This window comes from Hyaena hyaena, unplaced genomic scaffold (genome assembly GCF_003009895.1).
Source record: "Hyaena hyaena isolate Hyena2069 unplaced genomic scaffold, ASM300989v1 scaffold_721, whole genome shotgun sequence".
Lineage (NCBI taxonomy): Eukaryota > Metazoa > Chordata > Mammalia > Carnivora > Hyaenidae > Hyaena > Hyaena hyaena.
The window spans coordinates 426948-440027 of record NW_024081346.1 but is presented as its reverse complement, the minus strand read 5'-3'; the positions used below and the strand labels follow the sequence as shown (position 1 = coordinate 440027).

At 53.5% G+C, this 13080-nt stretch overlaps 1 protein-coding gene across 2 annotated transcripts; it reads right to left on the bottom strand.

Moving 5' to 3' along the window:
- Window positions 1-7938: 7938 nt before the first annotated feature.
- PPP1R14A (protein phosphatase 1 regulatory inhibitor subunit 14A) lies at window positions 7939-12335 on the bottom strand. 2 transcript variants are annotated; one of them, XM_039217728.1, is made up of 4 exons: window positions 11879-12335; window positions 9644-9724; window positions 8994-9026; window positions 7939-8150 (listed from the first exon to the last, which is right to left on the bottom strand). In XM_039217728.1, exons 1-4 carry the CDS (start codon window positions 12092-12094, stop codon window positions 8022-8024), a joined length of 459 nt encoding a protein of 152 aa, XP_039073659.1. In that variant the 5' UTR covers window positions 12095-12335; the 3' UTR covers window positions 7939-8021. The 2 variants fall into 2 exon arrangements, with proteins under 2 accessions (XP_039073659.1, XP_039073660.1); XM_039217729.1 differs by having other exon boundaries at window positions 11894-12330.
- Window positions 12336-13080: the final 745 nt, after the last annotated feature.

Genomic DNA, 13080 nt, shown 5'->3' with positions numbered 1-13080 from the left:
CTTGAACTCTTCCCTCTCTCTCAAAAAATAAATAAACAGTAAATAAATAACAGAAATTCCTTGCCCTTCAGTGTCAGAGGCCAGGAGTCTGGGATCAGTATCACGGGGTTGAAATCAAGGCGTTGACAGGGCCTCACTCCTTCCAGAAGCGCTAGAAGAGAATCAGGTGGCGCCTCTGCCAGCATCTGGTGGCTGATGGCTTTCCTGGGCTTGTGACCACCCCCACCCCCACCCCCGCCCCCAGCCCATGTCTTCAATCTTCCTCCGCTTGTCTTCACATCACGTTCTCTTCTTTGTGGGGGTCAGATCCCCCTCTGCTTCTCTTACACGGGCCCTTGTGATGGCATTGGGCCTGCCAGGATCGCCTCCCCTACCTCAAGACCCTTAACTTTATCACATCTTCGGACGCCCTTCCGCCATGTGAGGAAACATAGTCACAGGTTCTAGGGATTAGGACACAGACATTTGGGGGCCATTTCTCTGTCTACCACACTACCCTATTGAAAATCACTATCTTGGGGCGCCTGGGTGGCTCAGTCGGTTGGGCATCCGACTTCAGCTCAGGTCATGATCTTGCAGTCTGTGAGTTCGAGTCCTGCATCGGGCTCTGTGCTGACAGCTCAGAGCCTGGAGCCTGCTTCGGATTCTGTGTCTCCCTCTCCTCTCTGACCCTCCCCAACTTGTGTGCATGCTCTCTCACTCTCTCTCAAAAATAAATATTTTTTTATTTAAAAACAACTTTTTTAAAGAAAGAAAATCACAGTCTTCCCCTCCCTAGCACTTCCAATCTCTTTGCTGTTGTTACTTTTTTTTCTTTTTGTTTAATTTTTCCCATAATTCTATCACCTTCTCTTATATAATTCACTCATTTATAATATTTATTATCTGTTTTGCCCTGTTAGAATGTAAGCCCTTGCTGTAACCTGGCACCTGGAACATTGTCAGACATAGAATAGGTGCTCAGAAATATCTGAGACTGAATGAGGGTTACTCTCCAGATGCCTGCAGTGCATGGGGGGCGCTATTCCCCAGGCGTGGCCGAGGTGTGTGTCCAGTTCACTTACTGAGTGTTACCAGGCGCTCCACGCATGCTTACTGGTCTGTTTTGTTGGTCAATGCCACTGTCAACACTTGGTATCATCCAGTTCTCTTTCTTTTTCTTTCTCTCTTTCTCTCTTTCTTTCTCTTTCTCTCTTTCTCTCTTTCTCTCTTTCTCTCTTTCTCTCTTTCTCTCTTTCTTTCTTTCTTTCTTTCTTTCTTTCTTTCTTTCTTTCTTTCTTTTCTTTCTTTCCTTCCTTCCTTCCTTCCTTCCTTCCTTCCTTTCTTCCTTCCTTTCCTTCTCTCTCTCTCTCTCTCTTTAAATATCTTACCTTTAATGGGGCTCCTGTGTGGCTCAATTGGTTGTGTCCAACTCTTGATTTCGTCTCAGGTCATGATCCCAGGATAGTGGGATCGAGCCCCGTGTCAGGCTCCAAGCTGAGTATGGAGACTGCTGAAGCTTCTCTCTCTCCCTCTGCCTCTCTCCCCTGCTCACATACTCCAAAATAAAATAAAAAGTTAGGGCGCCTGTGTGGCTGATTCACTTGAGCATCCAACTTCGGCTTAGGTCACAATCTCATGGCTCATGAGTTCGAGTGCCAAGTCAGGCTGTGCGTTGATAATTCGGGACCTGGAGCCTGCTTCGGATTCTATGTACCCCGCTTTCTCTCTCCCCTTTTCCACTTGCATACTCTGTCTCTATCTCCCTCTCTCTCTCAAAAATGAATAAACAGGGGTGCCTGGGTGGCTCAGTCGGTTAAGCATCTGACTTCAGCTCAGGTCATGATCTCACAGTTCGTGGGCTCAAGCCCCGCGTCGGGCTCTGTACTGGTTGGTACAGAGCAGGTCTGTAAGTTCAAGCCCCACATTGGGCGTAGGGATTATTTAAAAACAAAAATATTAACAAAAAAATAAAAGAACAATGAGATATCAGTTAACACCTACTGATCAAGCAAAAATTAGAAAGGTGGATGAAACCGGGGCACCTGGCTGGCTCAGTCAGTGGAGCATGTGACTCTTGGTCTTAGAATTATGAGTTTGAGCCTCATGTTGGGTATAGAGATTACGTAAGGCTAAAATCTTTAAAGTTTTGTTTTGTTATTTTATTTTAATGTTTATTAATTTAAAAAATTGTTTCTTAATGTTTTATTTTTATTTATTTCTGAGAGAGAGAGAGAGAGAGAGGCAGTGTGAGCAGGGGAGGGTCAGAGAGAGAGGAAGATACAGAATCCGATGCAGCCTCCAGGCTCTGAGCTAACTGTCAGCACAGAGCCCAGCGCAGGGCTTGAACCCACGAACTGTGAGATCATGACCTGAGCCAAAATCAGAAGCTTAACTGACTGAGTCACCCAGGCGCCCCAAGGTTTATTTATTTTTGAGAGAGAGAAAAAGAGAGGGAGACAGAGCGTGAGCAGGGAAGAGGCAGAGAGAGAGGGAGACGCAGAATCTGAAGCAGGCTCCAGGCTCTGAGCTGTCAGCACAGAGCCTGACTCGGGGCTCAAACTCACAAACCACGACATCATGACCTGAGCCGAAGTTGGATGCTTAACCGACTGAGCCACCAGGCGTCCCTCCATAGTTTAATTCTTTACATTTAGGTCTTTACTTAATGTGGAGTCTTCATATGTGTTGTGAGGTAAGGATCCGCTTTCTTTTTCTCCGTAGAGTGCGCAAGTTTTCCTAAAGCCACAATGAACAATCCATCCTTTCCTCCATGGAATGGCCGCACAACCTCTCTCATCTTATGTCCCTAAACGTGCCTGGGTCTGCCTGCGAGTCTGCTCTGTTCCTTTGGTGCATTCATCTGTTCTTGTATCTCACTGTTTTTGTAACAGTGGCTTTGCAGTTTGTCTTAGTATTTGGTAACACAAAATACCCTCTTCCTTGTTGTTGTTTTTTTGTCCTTCAGCGGAGGGGCAGAGAAAGAGGGAGAGAGAGGATCTCAAGCAGGCTCTGAGCTGACAGCGCAAATCCCGATGTGGGGCTAGAACCCACAAACTGTGAGATCATGACCTGAGCTGAAATCAAAAGTTGTACGCTTAAACTCCTGAGCCACCCGGGCACCCCAGACCCTCCCTTCCTTTTTAATATTGACTTAGCTATTTATATACCTTTTTCCTCCATATAATTTTTTAAATGTTATTTATTTTTGAGAGAGAGAGCATGAGTGGGGGAGGTGCAGAGACAGAAGGGAACAGAGGATCCAAAGCAGGCCTTGCACTGACAGCAGCAAGCTCGACGCGGGGCTCAAACTCACAAGCCATGAGATCATGACCTGAGCCAAAGTCAGACGCTCAACCAACCAAGCCACCCAGGTGCCCTGTGCCTCCATATAAATTTTAGAATTGGTTTACTAAGTACTTAAAAAAAACCATTTTGATTAAGATTGCTTTAAGTGTATGGGCTCATTTTAAGAGAATTGACATGTGGATATTAAGATATCCTATCGAAGGACATGGATGGTTTCATTTTTTTCAGATATTTTTATGTATCCTTTATTGACATTTTAATTTTTTAAAAACAATCTCTGTGCCTGACGTGGGGCCCCAACTGATGACCCTGAGATTAAGAGTTGCATGGGGCACCTCAGTGGCTCAGTCAGTTAAGCATCTGATTTGGGTTCGGGTCATGATTTCATGGTTTGTGAGTTCGAGCTCCACATTGGGCTCTGTGCTGGCAGCTGGAGCCTGCTTCTGATTCTGTGTCTCCCTCTCTCTCTATTACTCCACCGCTCATACTCTCTCTCTCGCAAAAATAAACATTAAAAAAAAAAAAGAGCTGCATGCTCTATGGATTGAGCCAGTCAGACACCCCCAAAAACTTTGTTTGAATTGGTTATTACAGGGGAACCTGAGTGGCTCAGTTGGTTGAGCTTCTGACTCTTGATTTCAGCTCAGGTCATGATCTCACTGTTTGTGAGCTCAAGCCCTGAGTGGGGGACTCTATGCTGACAGCATGGAGCCTGCTTAGGATTCTCTCTCTCTCTCTCTCTCTCTCTCTCTCTCTCCCTCCCTCCTCCCTTTACTCCTCCCCAGCACACCCTCACTCTCTCTCTCAAAAATAAACATGAGTTGGGGCACCTGGGTGGCTTAGTTGGTTAAGTGTCCGACTTTCGCTTAGGTCATGATCTCGCGGTTCGTGGGTTCGAGCCCCGCGTCGGGCTCTGTGCTGACTGCCAGCTCAGAACCTGGAGCCTATTTCAGAGTCTGTGTCTCCCTCTCTCTCTGACCTTCCCCTGCTCACGCTGTCTTTCTCTCTCCTAAAAATAGATTTAAAAATATATTTAAAAAATAAACATGAATTGGTTATTGCACTGTTACTGAAATGATCGTGATTTTTAAAAGTCTTTTTATTTATTTTTGAGAGAGAGATAAAGACAGCGTGAACAGGGGAGGGTCAGAGAGGGAAATACAGAATCTGAAGACAGATGGGGTGCCTGGGTGGCTTAGTCGGTTAAGCGTCCGACTTTCGCTTAGGTCATGATCTAGCGATTCGTGGGTTTGAGCCCCACGTCGGGCTCTGTGCTGACTGCCAGCTCAGATCCTGGAGCCTGTTTCAGAGTCTGTGACTCCCTCTCTCTCTGACCCTCCCCTGCTCACGCTGTCTCTCTCTCTCTCTCTCTGTCTCTCTCAATAAACAAAACATTAAAAAAAAAAAAAAAAGAACCTGAAGACAGGCTCCAGGCTCTGAGCTAGCTGTCAGCACAGAGCCCAACACAGGGCTCGACCCCATGAACCACAAGATCATGACCTGAGCCGAAGTCCGACACTCAGCCGACTGAGCCACCCAGGCGCCCCTAAATGATCATGATTTTTGTAGGTTGATCTTATATCACCCATGATAATCTCTTTGCTTTTTTGCTGCCCTGTTTGAGGATGAAAAGCATTTCTAAAACATCTTAGTCAATTGTGGATACCAGCCAAATCATTGATAAAAGCCCTTTTCTGATATTTATCATCCTAATTAGCAAAGCCTCTAGTGTTGATCAGAGATGGATGAGTGCCTTGTGGCAGCTGCGGCTGGAGCCTGCTCTTTTAATTAAAATCCATCTGACACCCCCCCCCCCCTCCGTGCCCTCCCCACCTGGGGAGTAACTAACCTCTGGGGTGCAGTTTAAAACCAACTCACATAGCCACGAGGGGGCGCTGAGACCCTACGTCTATACGAGGAGGCTTTCTGTGCGCAGAGAGAATGTGGCCACCAGGGGGCACTATTTGTGGCAAGCACCTACTGTGTGCCAGCCCTTTTTCCACACATGAGGACAGCCATACCTAAGGCAGGCCAGGAGGAAGGTCGGGGAGTGTAGCCAGACAATAAAATAAGCTAACGATTATGTCAGGGTGTAATAAATTCTACGGAGAAACTAAATCAGGGTGACAGGGTGGTGACATAAGGCGTGGCTCCTTAGTTACCTAAGGGGCTCACAGAAACGCTCTGAGATTACATTAAGGGAGGAGGAGGGACCCTGAGAGAAGAGTGCTCTGGGCAGAGGAAGCTTGTCTATCTGTGGTCCTGAGGGAGTGAGGTGGGAAGTGGCGAGTGCAGGGAGGAGTGTTTAGGGAGGACTTTGGTTTTTGTTCTGAGAGCAGGGGAAGCCTAAGGAGGGGTTGTGATATGAAAGATGTCCCGATAGGTTGTTTCATGAAAAAGAGCAAGGTTAGGGCAGTGTTTAATGTTTGCCTTAAGCATAGAATAGAATCCAGGTTCCCACTCGTTTATATTTGCAGAAAGAAATCCTAGAACAATACCTAGAAGTTGATTTTTAAAATGATGAATTGGAGGGAGGAGGAACGGAGTGGATGGAGACAAAGGCCAGAGAGGGAAAGGCATCACTGGCTGCCGAGTGGGAAACAGACAGACCCTGGGAGGCAGGGAGACCAGTGAGGAGGCAAGTGAGGCAGTGCAAGGGTAGAAGGTCAGGTGCATGGTGTCCTCTGGGGGCTCTGTCACATCAGAGGGCTTGAAAATCAGTGTCCCCAAAGTACATCTTTGCTAGCCAGTGATGATGCTTAGCCAACTGAGCCACCCAGGCACACCCTGAGATAGCCTATCTAAAGGGCAATACAGGGGGCACCTGGGTGGCTTAGTCGGTTGAGCGTCCGACTTTCGCTTAGGTCATGATCTCGCGGTTCGTGGGTTCGAGCCCCGCGTCGGGCTCTGTGCTGACTGCCAGCTCGGAGCCTGGAGCCTGTTTCAGTCTGTGACTCCCTCTCTCTCTGACCCTCCCTTGCTCACGCTGTCTCTCTCTCTCTCCTAGAAATAAATAAAACATTTAAATAAATAAATAAATAAATAAAGGGCAATACAGGGGCACCTGGGTGGCTGTCAGTTAAGCATCTGGCTTTGGCTCGGGTCATGATCTCATGGTTCATGAGATGGAGCCCCACATTGGACTCTGCTGTCGGCGTGGAGCCCCCTTCAGATCCTCTGTCCCCTTCTCTCTCTGCCCCTCCTCTGCTCACATTCTCTCTCTCAAAAATAAACATTTAAAAATAATTAAATAAAATAGCTCAGGAGTAGGGACAATCACTAACACTTTAGTATGAGTTAGTCAACCCCTTCCTGACACTAAAGTGTCACAACCACCGCTATGGTTTATAGGACAATAGGGTAGGAGTTAAATAGCTGGGCTCTGGAGTCAGGTGTCTGGGATTGAAGCCCAGCGCCACTTTCCAGGTGTGTGACTTTGGGCAGGTGATAGCACTAAACCGGGCCTCAGTTTCCTCATCTGTGCAGCCCCCTTTTTCCAGATGAGGAAACTGAGAAGCTCAACACATGGCACACCCAGGACTTTTGAACCTGAGTTTTGAGAACGACCATCTCCACAAAATGAGGAACCAAAAACAGGTTGTGAGAGTGAAGTTCGAAGCAGGCCCCAGAGGATGTGCTGGGAGATGGGCCCAGGCTACCTCCGGCCTCCACACCTTCACTCTCTACACAATTAGGTGGAGGAAAGGAGACCCTGAAGCCTGAAGTCCATCTGTGCAGGGACAGCAAGGCCACCTGAAGGGCTGGCTGCAGGGGGCCCCTGCGTTCCCCTTCTTCAGCTTCCTGCCAGACTAGAGCTCAGACCCCCTGGGGTGGGTGGCCCATCCTAGCTGGGCTGCAGGGTGGCGCAGGGTAAGGACAGGGCTGGGACCCCAACTCCAGTTAGTAGTAGAGGCAAGATGTGAAGTGTGCTTTGCCCTGGGCGGGGGGGGGGGGGGGGGGGGGGGGGGGGAAGACCCCCTGGCTCTGGCCCTGCTCCGGCTCGGCTCTGGCTCCTGACTGTATGGGTTAAACAGCTACCACTTCTGATGCTCTAGTCCCTCCCCCAGCCCCGCCCCTGGAACCCCTCTGGCCTCCCTCTGCCCCAGCCCAGGGCCCTCCCGGATCCAGCTGGGGGGGGGGGGGGCTATGCATCCTGACTGGTGGGCGGCCCTGCCAATATTTGGTATCCTCCCTGGCCTAGTCTCCATGTCGATCCCTTCACCCACAAGGTTCAGAGTCCTCAGATATGGGTTCCCATTTCATGCAAACTCCTATGCATCCTTCAAAGCCTCGCCTCAGTGTCACTTTCTCCAGGAAGCCCCCTTCCGTTGGTTTGTTCATGGTGTGCTGTGGCGTTGGGCACGTTTGGTTCTGCACGTCTCCCATGGAGGACCTCAGGCCGTCATTCCCACAGGACCCCTGAATGACACCTACAGTGGCCCTGCTGGCTTGGGCTGGGCCAAGGCTGGGGGGGTGGGGGCCAAGATGAGTCCCAGGGGCAGGGGAGTGCAAGGTCAGCAGGGCCTGTTCTCATGCTCTCTGGCTGAGGAGTGATCCTCCATCTGTCGGGCCAGCTGCGGGTGCTGGGAGACGAGGGGGGGGCGGCTCGGGAAAGCCCAGTGATCAGGGAGAGGAAAAACAGGCACGCCGTGTCATTACAGAACCATTACATACAACTTATAAACAAGCCAGGAGGGGAGGGGGGAAGGGAGGGGGGCACAGAGGCGAGAAGGTCAGGGTGGCACGGTCCGGGCAGGGTCCTGGAGGGGGCTCAGGCTGCTGTCGCCGGAAGGGCTGGGCTGGCGGAGACCTGGCTGCTTGTGGAGGCCTCGAAGCTTCGCCAGCAGCTCCTGGACGAAGTCCTGAGGACAAGGCGGGGATCCTGAGAACACGGGGAGGGGTGGGCCCCCCCCCAGCCCCCGGCCCCTCTGACCTGGTCAGTGAGAGGGCGTGGGGGGGCTTAGGGAGGGCGACAAAAGGCAGAGCGCGGTGGGGGGGGGGGACACACAGAGAAAGACGGGGAGATAGAGCCAGAGAGAAAGAAACAGAGACAGAGCCCCAGAAACTAGGAGTAAGACATAGGTGCGGAGACAGAGACAGACGCAGAGGGAGAGACGAAAGGGCAGAGAATAGCCACAGAGACATCAAGATGTTTCTCAGGGCAAGAGATCACCAGGAGGGTCCCCAGGGACGGAGGCCTTCGCTCCAGGGCAGACAGACACACAATGACGTTTGTCCCTCAGGCAGCACAGAGCCATTTAGAGAAACATGAATATTTTTCCCTTTTAAAGCAGGGAAGGAAGTGGGAGGGGTTGGGCCGCTCAGTTCCAGATTCTGGAGTGAAGGGGGGGGGGGGGCAGAGGTGGGGAAGGGAGAAGCAGCCCTGGGAGGGGAGTAGGGGCCACCCGGAGAGGCTGAGCCCAAAGACCCGAGGCCCCAAGGAGAGAACAGCAGAGGAGACAGATGGGGAGCGTCTCGCTGGGGAGGAGATAATGGGGTGGCAGATGGGGAGACAGGAGCCGAGGTGAGGAGGACAAAGACACCCGTGGAGAAGAGAGAAGGGCTGAGTGACACAGAGGGCTCCCCAGAGTTCCCGCTTGCGACCTGGGCAAGGCAGCGCCTTCCCTCCTCCCCAGGGACCCCCTTCTTCTCCCCCCGGATGCAGGGGCCAGAACAGGGCCTGCGGCGTGGGAGGCACAACTCACCTCTGTGGGGCTCTTGCACGACTTCAGGAGTCCCTAGACACCCCGGCCCCCCCGCAAAAAGAGAAAACAGTAAATGGCCAGCGCCTAATCCCCTCCAGCCCCTTCTTTCCCAGCAAAGCCCCGAGGCAACAAGACAGAAGGAAGTCAGACTCCGGGTGGACTTCCCATCTGGTTTCAAGGGAGGAACCTGGCCCAAGGGTCTTACAGAGCAAGGGGCGGAGGGCAGGGGCAGAGTCAAGAAACTCAGCACCGGGACCAGCTCTGAATCCAGAGAGGGCCAGAAGGTCACACAGCCTTTCCTGTCTCTGGGAGAGCACAGGCCCTGACAGCAAGAACAGGGCTCTCAGACGGCTTGGCTTCGACTCCCAGCTCTGCTCCTTCTGAGCTGGGCCCCCGAGCAAGTGGTCAAATCTCTCGGGGCCTCATTTTCCTCATCTGGAAAATGGGAGATAATTACAGTGATAATAACAGAAGGGAGATGATAAACCCTTGGCAGAGTTTGTGAGGCTAAAAGGAGTCAAGTGGAAAACAACTGAAACAGTGCCTGGCACATACTAGGTGCTCAATAAACATGTTAACTATTGCTGTGATTTTTTTAGGAAGGTGCAAGGGTGGCGGCTTTCCCCCCACCCCGCCCCACCCCCACCTACCTGGACTTTCCGGCTTCTCTCCTCCTCACTCTCTAATTCCAACAATTCATCAATGTTGACCTCGTCTGGCATGTCGGCCTCCTAAGGCAGGGAGGGAGGGGCGGTCAGGGTCCCTCTCCGGTCCCTCCCTGGCTGCCCCCCCCCCCGGCCTTTGTCCAGCGCTCGGGAGGAGCCCCACCGGCCCCAGGGCCCAGCTGGCGGGTTCTGGAGCAACAATGTGGCAGTCAGGGACAGCACCGCCAAGGCGGGACATCTGGGTGCTGGGGGGAGAGGGGGAGGGGTGACAGATGGGCTGACAGAGACCCAGGGGCCTGTACCAGCTCAGACGCCTGGGCCCCAGGGCCCAGCGAGCCTTGGGGCTGGCACAGGTCTCTCCTCTTGGCCCCAGTCCCCATAGTGGGAAACAGGCCTGGTCGAGTCTTGGAATGTCAAGATTCTGGGATTCGGGAGAGGGGCTGGCTCTGCCCTTTCAAGGAAAAGTCTAAGCACTAGGTGTGGGGGAGGGGAGCAGGCGGGCCGGAGCCTCCTGCCGGGGGGCAGCCCCTTGCCCAAGAGGACGGGGAGGGAGCGTAGGGCTCAGGCCAGCCCCCAGCGTCAGTAGTGTGCCCTGGTCAGTCCACAGAGACGGCCACCAAAGCCCCCGGGCTGGGTGGGCGGGATGAGCCAGGAGCCCAACTGTGAGCAGCCAAGAGGGGGGGTAAGCTCTCGAATAGCCTCTAGGGGCAAAGGGCAGAATGCAGGCTCACTGTCCCTGTGGGGGACGGAATCCAGCTGTCAAGGCAAGAGACGCCTGAGGTACAAGATTTTCCTTCCCCACCCAGAGCCCTTTTGACTTCACTGTGGGCCTCAGGGCTGGGTGGTCCCGGCTTTGTGTGCGGAGAAGGGGCGAAAGCAGGGAGAGTCTATAGGTGTGCCACACAGCCTGCTGGGGGCTCTGTCGTGAGCTCAGCCCGATGCCAAGGGCCTGGGGCCGGCGCAAGAGGGAGAGGTGTGCAGCCTCGTGTGTGTCCGCACGCGTGTACTGCACGGCGGCCAGTCCTGTGACTGGGAGGCATGTGGCTCCGGCTTAGTTGTGTCACCGTCAATGTGTCAGGGCGGCTGTAGTGCCCCTCCCGTCTGAGGATGTCACCTACCACTGGCAACTGGACTTCTCTGTCCACTTCCAGGAGCCAACCCGTGTGTCTGAGCACAAAAGGGCCCACGGCTTCTTTCACCGCCAAGCTGTGCTGTGGAGCACTTGTGCGTCCTGCCTGTACAGCGACACAACCATCAGGTCCCCGGGACCACGTTTTTGCGTGTTGTACAGGGTGACTTCAAGCAGAGACCCCAGCCCACCGTGTGAAGCGTCTGTCCGCAGCCTCTGCGTCAACGCCTCAGGCCGCAGCTTGGGCCCCGGGTGCCCGCCGGTGGTGGCACCTGTTTCTACCTGCAGAGCTTGTGCGGTTTTCCGTCCGGGTGTCGCTGTCATTCCTGTGATTTTACGTCTGTTAAGTGGCTGTAGCATCTGCCATTGTGTTTGCCATGTGGTTATTGGTTTTGCTTTTAGAAGATAACGGGTGGCTGTTACTTGAATCGTTAGGTGTCGGGGGTCGCTGAAGCTTGGCCCGGCTGTGAATTGCTACCCTGTGTATCTAGGAAGAGCGGTAACCGGAGCCCTTTTGTGTAGCTGTAGCTGTGCTGTGTGTGTGCGTCGGGCTGGGGCCTGTGCTATGGTGTCTGTGGGGGCCTGTGGCACACGTTGATCTGTAGGTGAGCACAGCTTGTGTCCTTGAGTCTGTACGTGGCTGTCGCTTCTGTTGCTGTGTCTGGTAGTGGCTCTAACTTGTCACCGTGCGCGTCTGTAAACGCTGTTGCTTCCTTTGCTGTGGTCTCTGTGTCTCTGTATCTTCCCGGTCACCACATCTATGTTTGGCTTTAAGACCTCCCCTTCCCACAACTTTTCTCCAGATATGGCCGCTCTGGCCCTGCAGCTCTGCCTCCTCACCCCCCACATGCTCAGTCACCGGCCTTCAGCAGGTGTCTGGACACATCTCTGGAGGCGCAAGTGTGTGTCTGTGCCCACAAGCTAGTGCCATGGAGGAGGGACAGTAGGGTCAATGAGTCCCCTGAGTGCCTGGTTCCGGGGAGTGCGTTCTCTTGTGTGACCGAGGCCAGCCCAAGCAACCGGAGACCCGAAGGGCGTAGGGTGTGCAGGCCCGGGGTCTGTCGTCCCCCTCCCCCACTACGCCTCCATACCCCTCCCTGCCTCACCCTGCCGCGGTACAGCTCCTCCAAGCGCCCGTCGATCCACTTCTCCACGTCCAGCCGCCGCTGCAGCTCCCGCCGGTCATACTTGACGGTGACACGCGCGTGTCGTTTCTGCAGCCCCCCGGGGCTTCCCCCTGGCCCGCGGGCACGCGACGGGGACTGCAGCTTGCTCAGCACCCGCTTGCCCAGCCGCTGAGCTGCCATCGCCGTCCTGGCCCCGGCCTCCGCGCAGCGCTGTGCGCTTTCGCCAGGCGCCCAAGGGGCCTCTTACGGGACGGGGCGGGGCCGGCCGGGGGCGGGGGCTCGGGCTCACCCGGGGCCCAGCTCCGCCCCAGCCGCCCGGGCCTCAGTTTCCCCGCCTGCAGCGCGGGGCCTGGTCTCTGCACCGAGTAAAGCCCGCAGCCGTGCACAGGTCTAGGTACCGGCGCGATCCCGGAGTCCCAGGGCAGAGCCCTGCGCCTGGGGCTCCAGCGGCTGGGGCTCCCGAGGGGCGGGGTCCTGGGGCAGGCTCTTGGGGACCCGGCCTTTCTGCGCCCCCTGGCGGTTGCCAGGGACAGTGCAGGAGCGCGTGTGCCATCTTTCTCTGCCAAGGAAGATGGAACTAGAGGACCCACAGTACATCATTTGTTCGTCTTTCATTTATTCATTCATGCAGCCTTTCATTCATTTATTCACTCACTCTACTCAACACGTATGTGTTCATTTGACATCACGTCATCTGTTAGCCTCTCTCTCATATCAGACTCCTTAAGCCCCATAGCATCCGGTACTAACCACCCTGGTTATTACCAGGCTCCTCCTCCCTGACACCCTTCCCCACGGGTTTCTTGGTGACCTGTGCAGAGGGAGAAGGCATCTGCTCCCTTCAGTCCTCTCAGCTTTATATATATATATGCAAAATCTCAGTAACACAGTACACACACACACACACACACACACACCAGGCTCTGTTCTAGGCACTAGAGATAAAGAACAGAAGACAAGCCCAGTCCTCAAGGAGCTGATATCCTTGTGGTGGAGACAGGCAGTAAATACATAAGTAAGCACTATTATACAGCTTATTAGAGTATGCTAAGCTCTATGGAGAAATATGAAGTAGAAAAGGAGTAATAAAGTGAGGGCGGGGTTGCAATTTTAACAAGGGCGATCACAGAAGTCTGTTCTTTCACAATATGCTCACTTCTTTTTAA

Coding starts and splice junctions, on each gene's coding strand:
- PPP1R14A (XM_039217728.1), bottom strand. CDS start 12,094: ATGGCAGCTCAGCGGCTGGGCAAGCGGGTGCTGAGCAAGCTGCAGTCC. Junction 9,725..11,878: donor GCAGGGTGAGGCAGGGAGGG/GTATGGAGGCGT, acceptor TCCCTGCCTTAG/GAGGCCGACATGCCAGACGA. Junction 9,027..9,643: donor AGAGAAGCCGGAAAGTCCAG/GTAGGTGGGGGT, acceptor CGGGGTGTCTAG/GGACTCCTGAAGTCGTGCAA.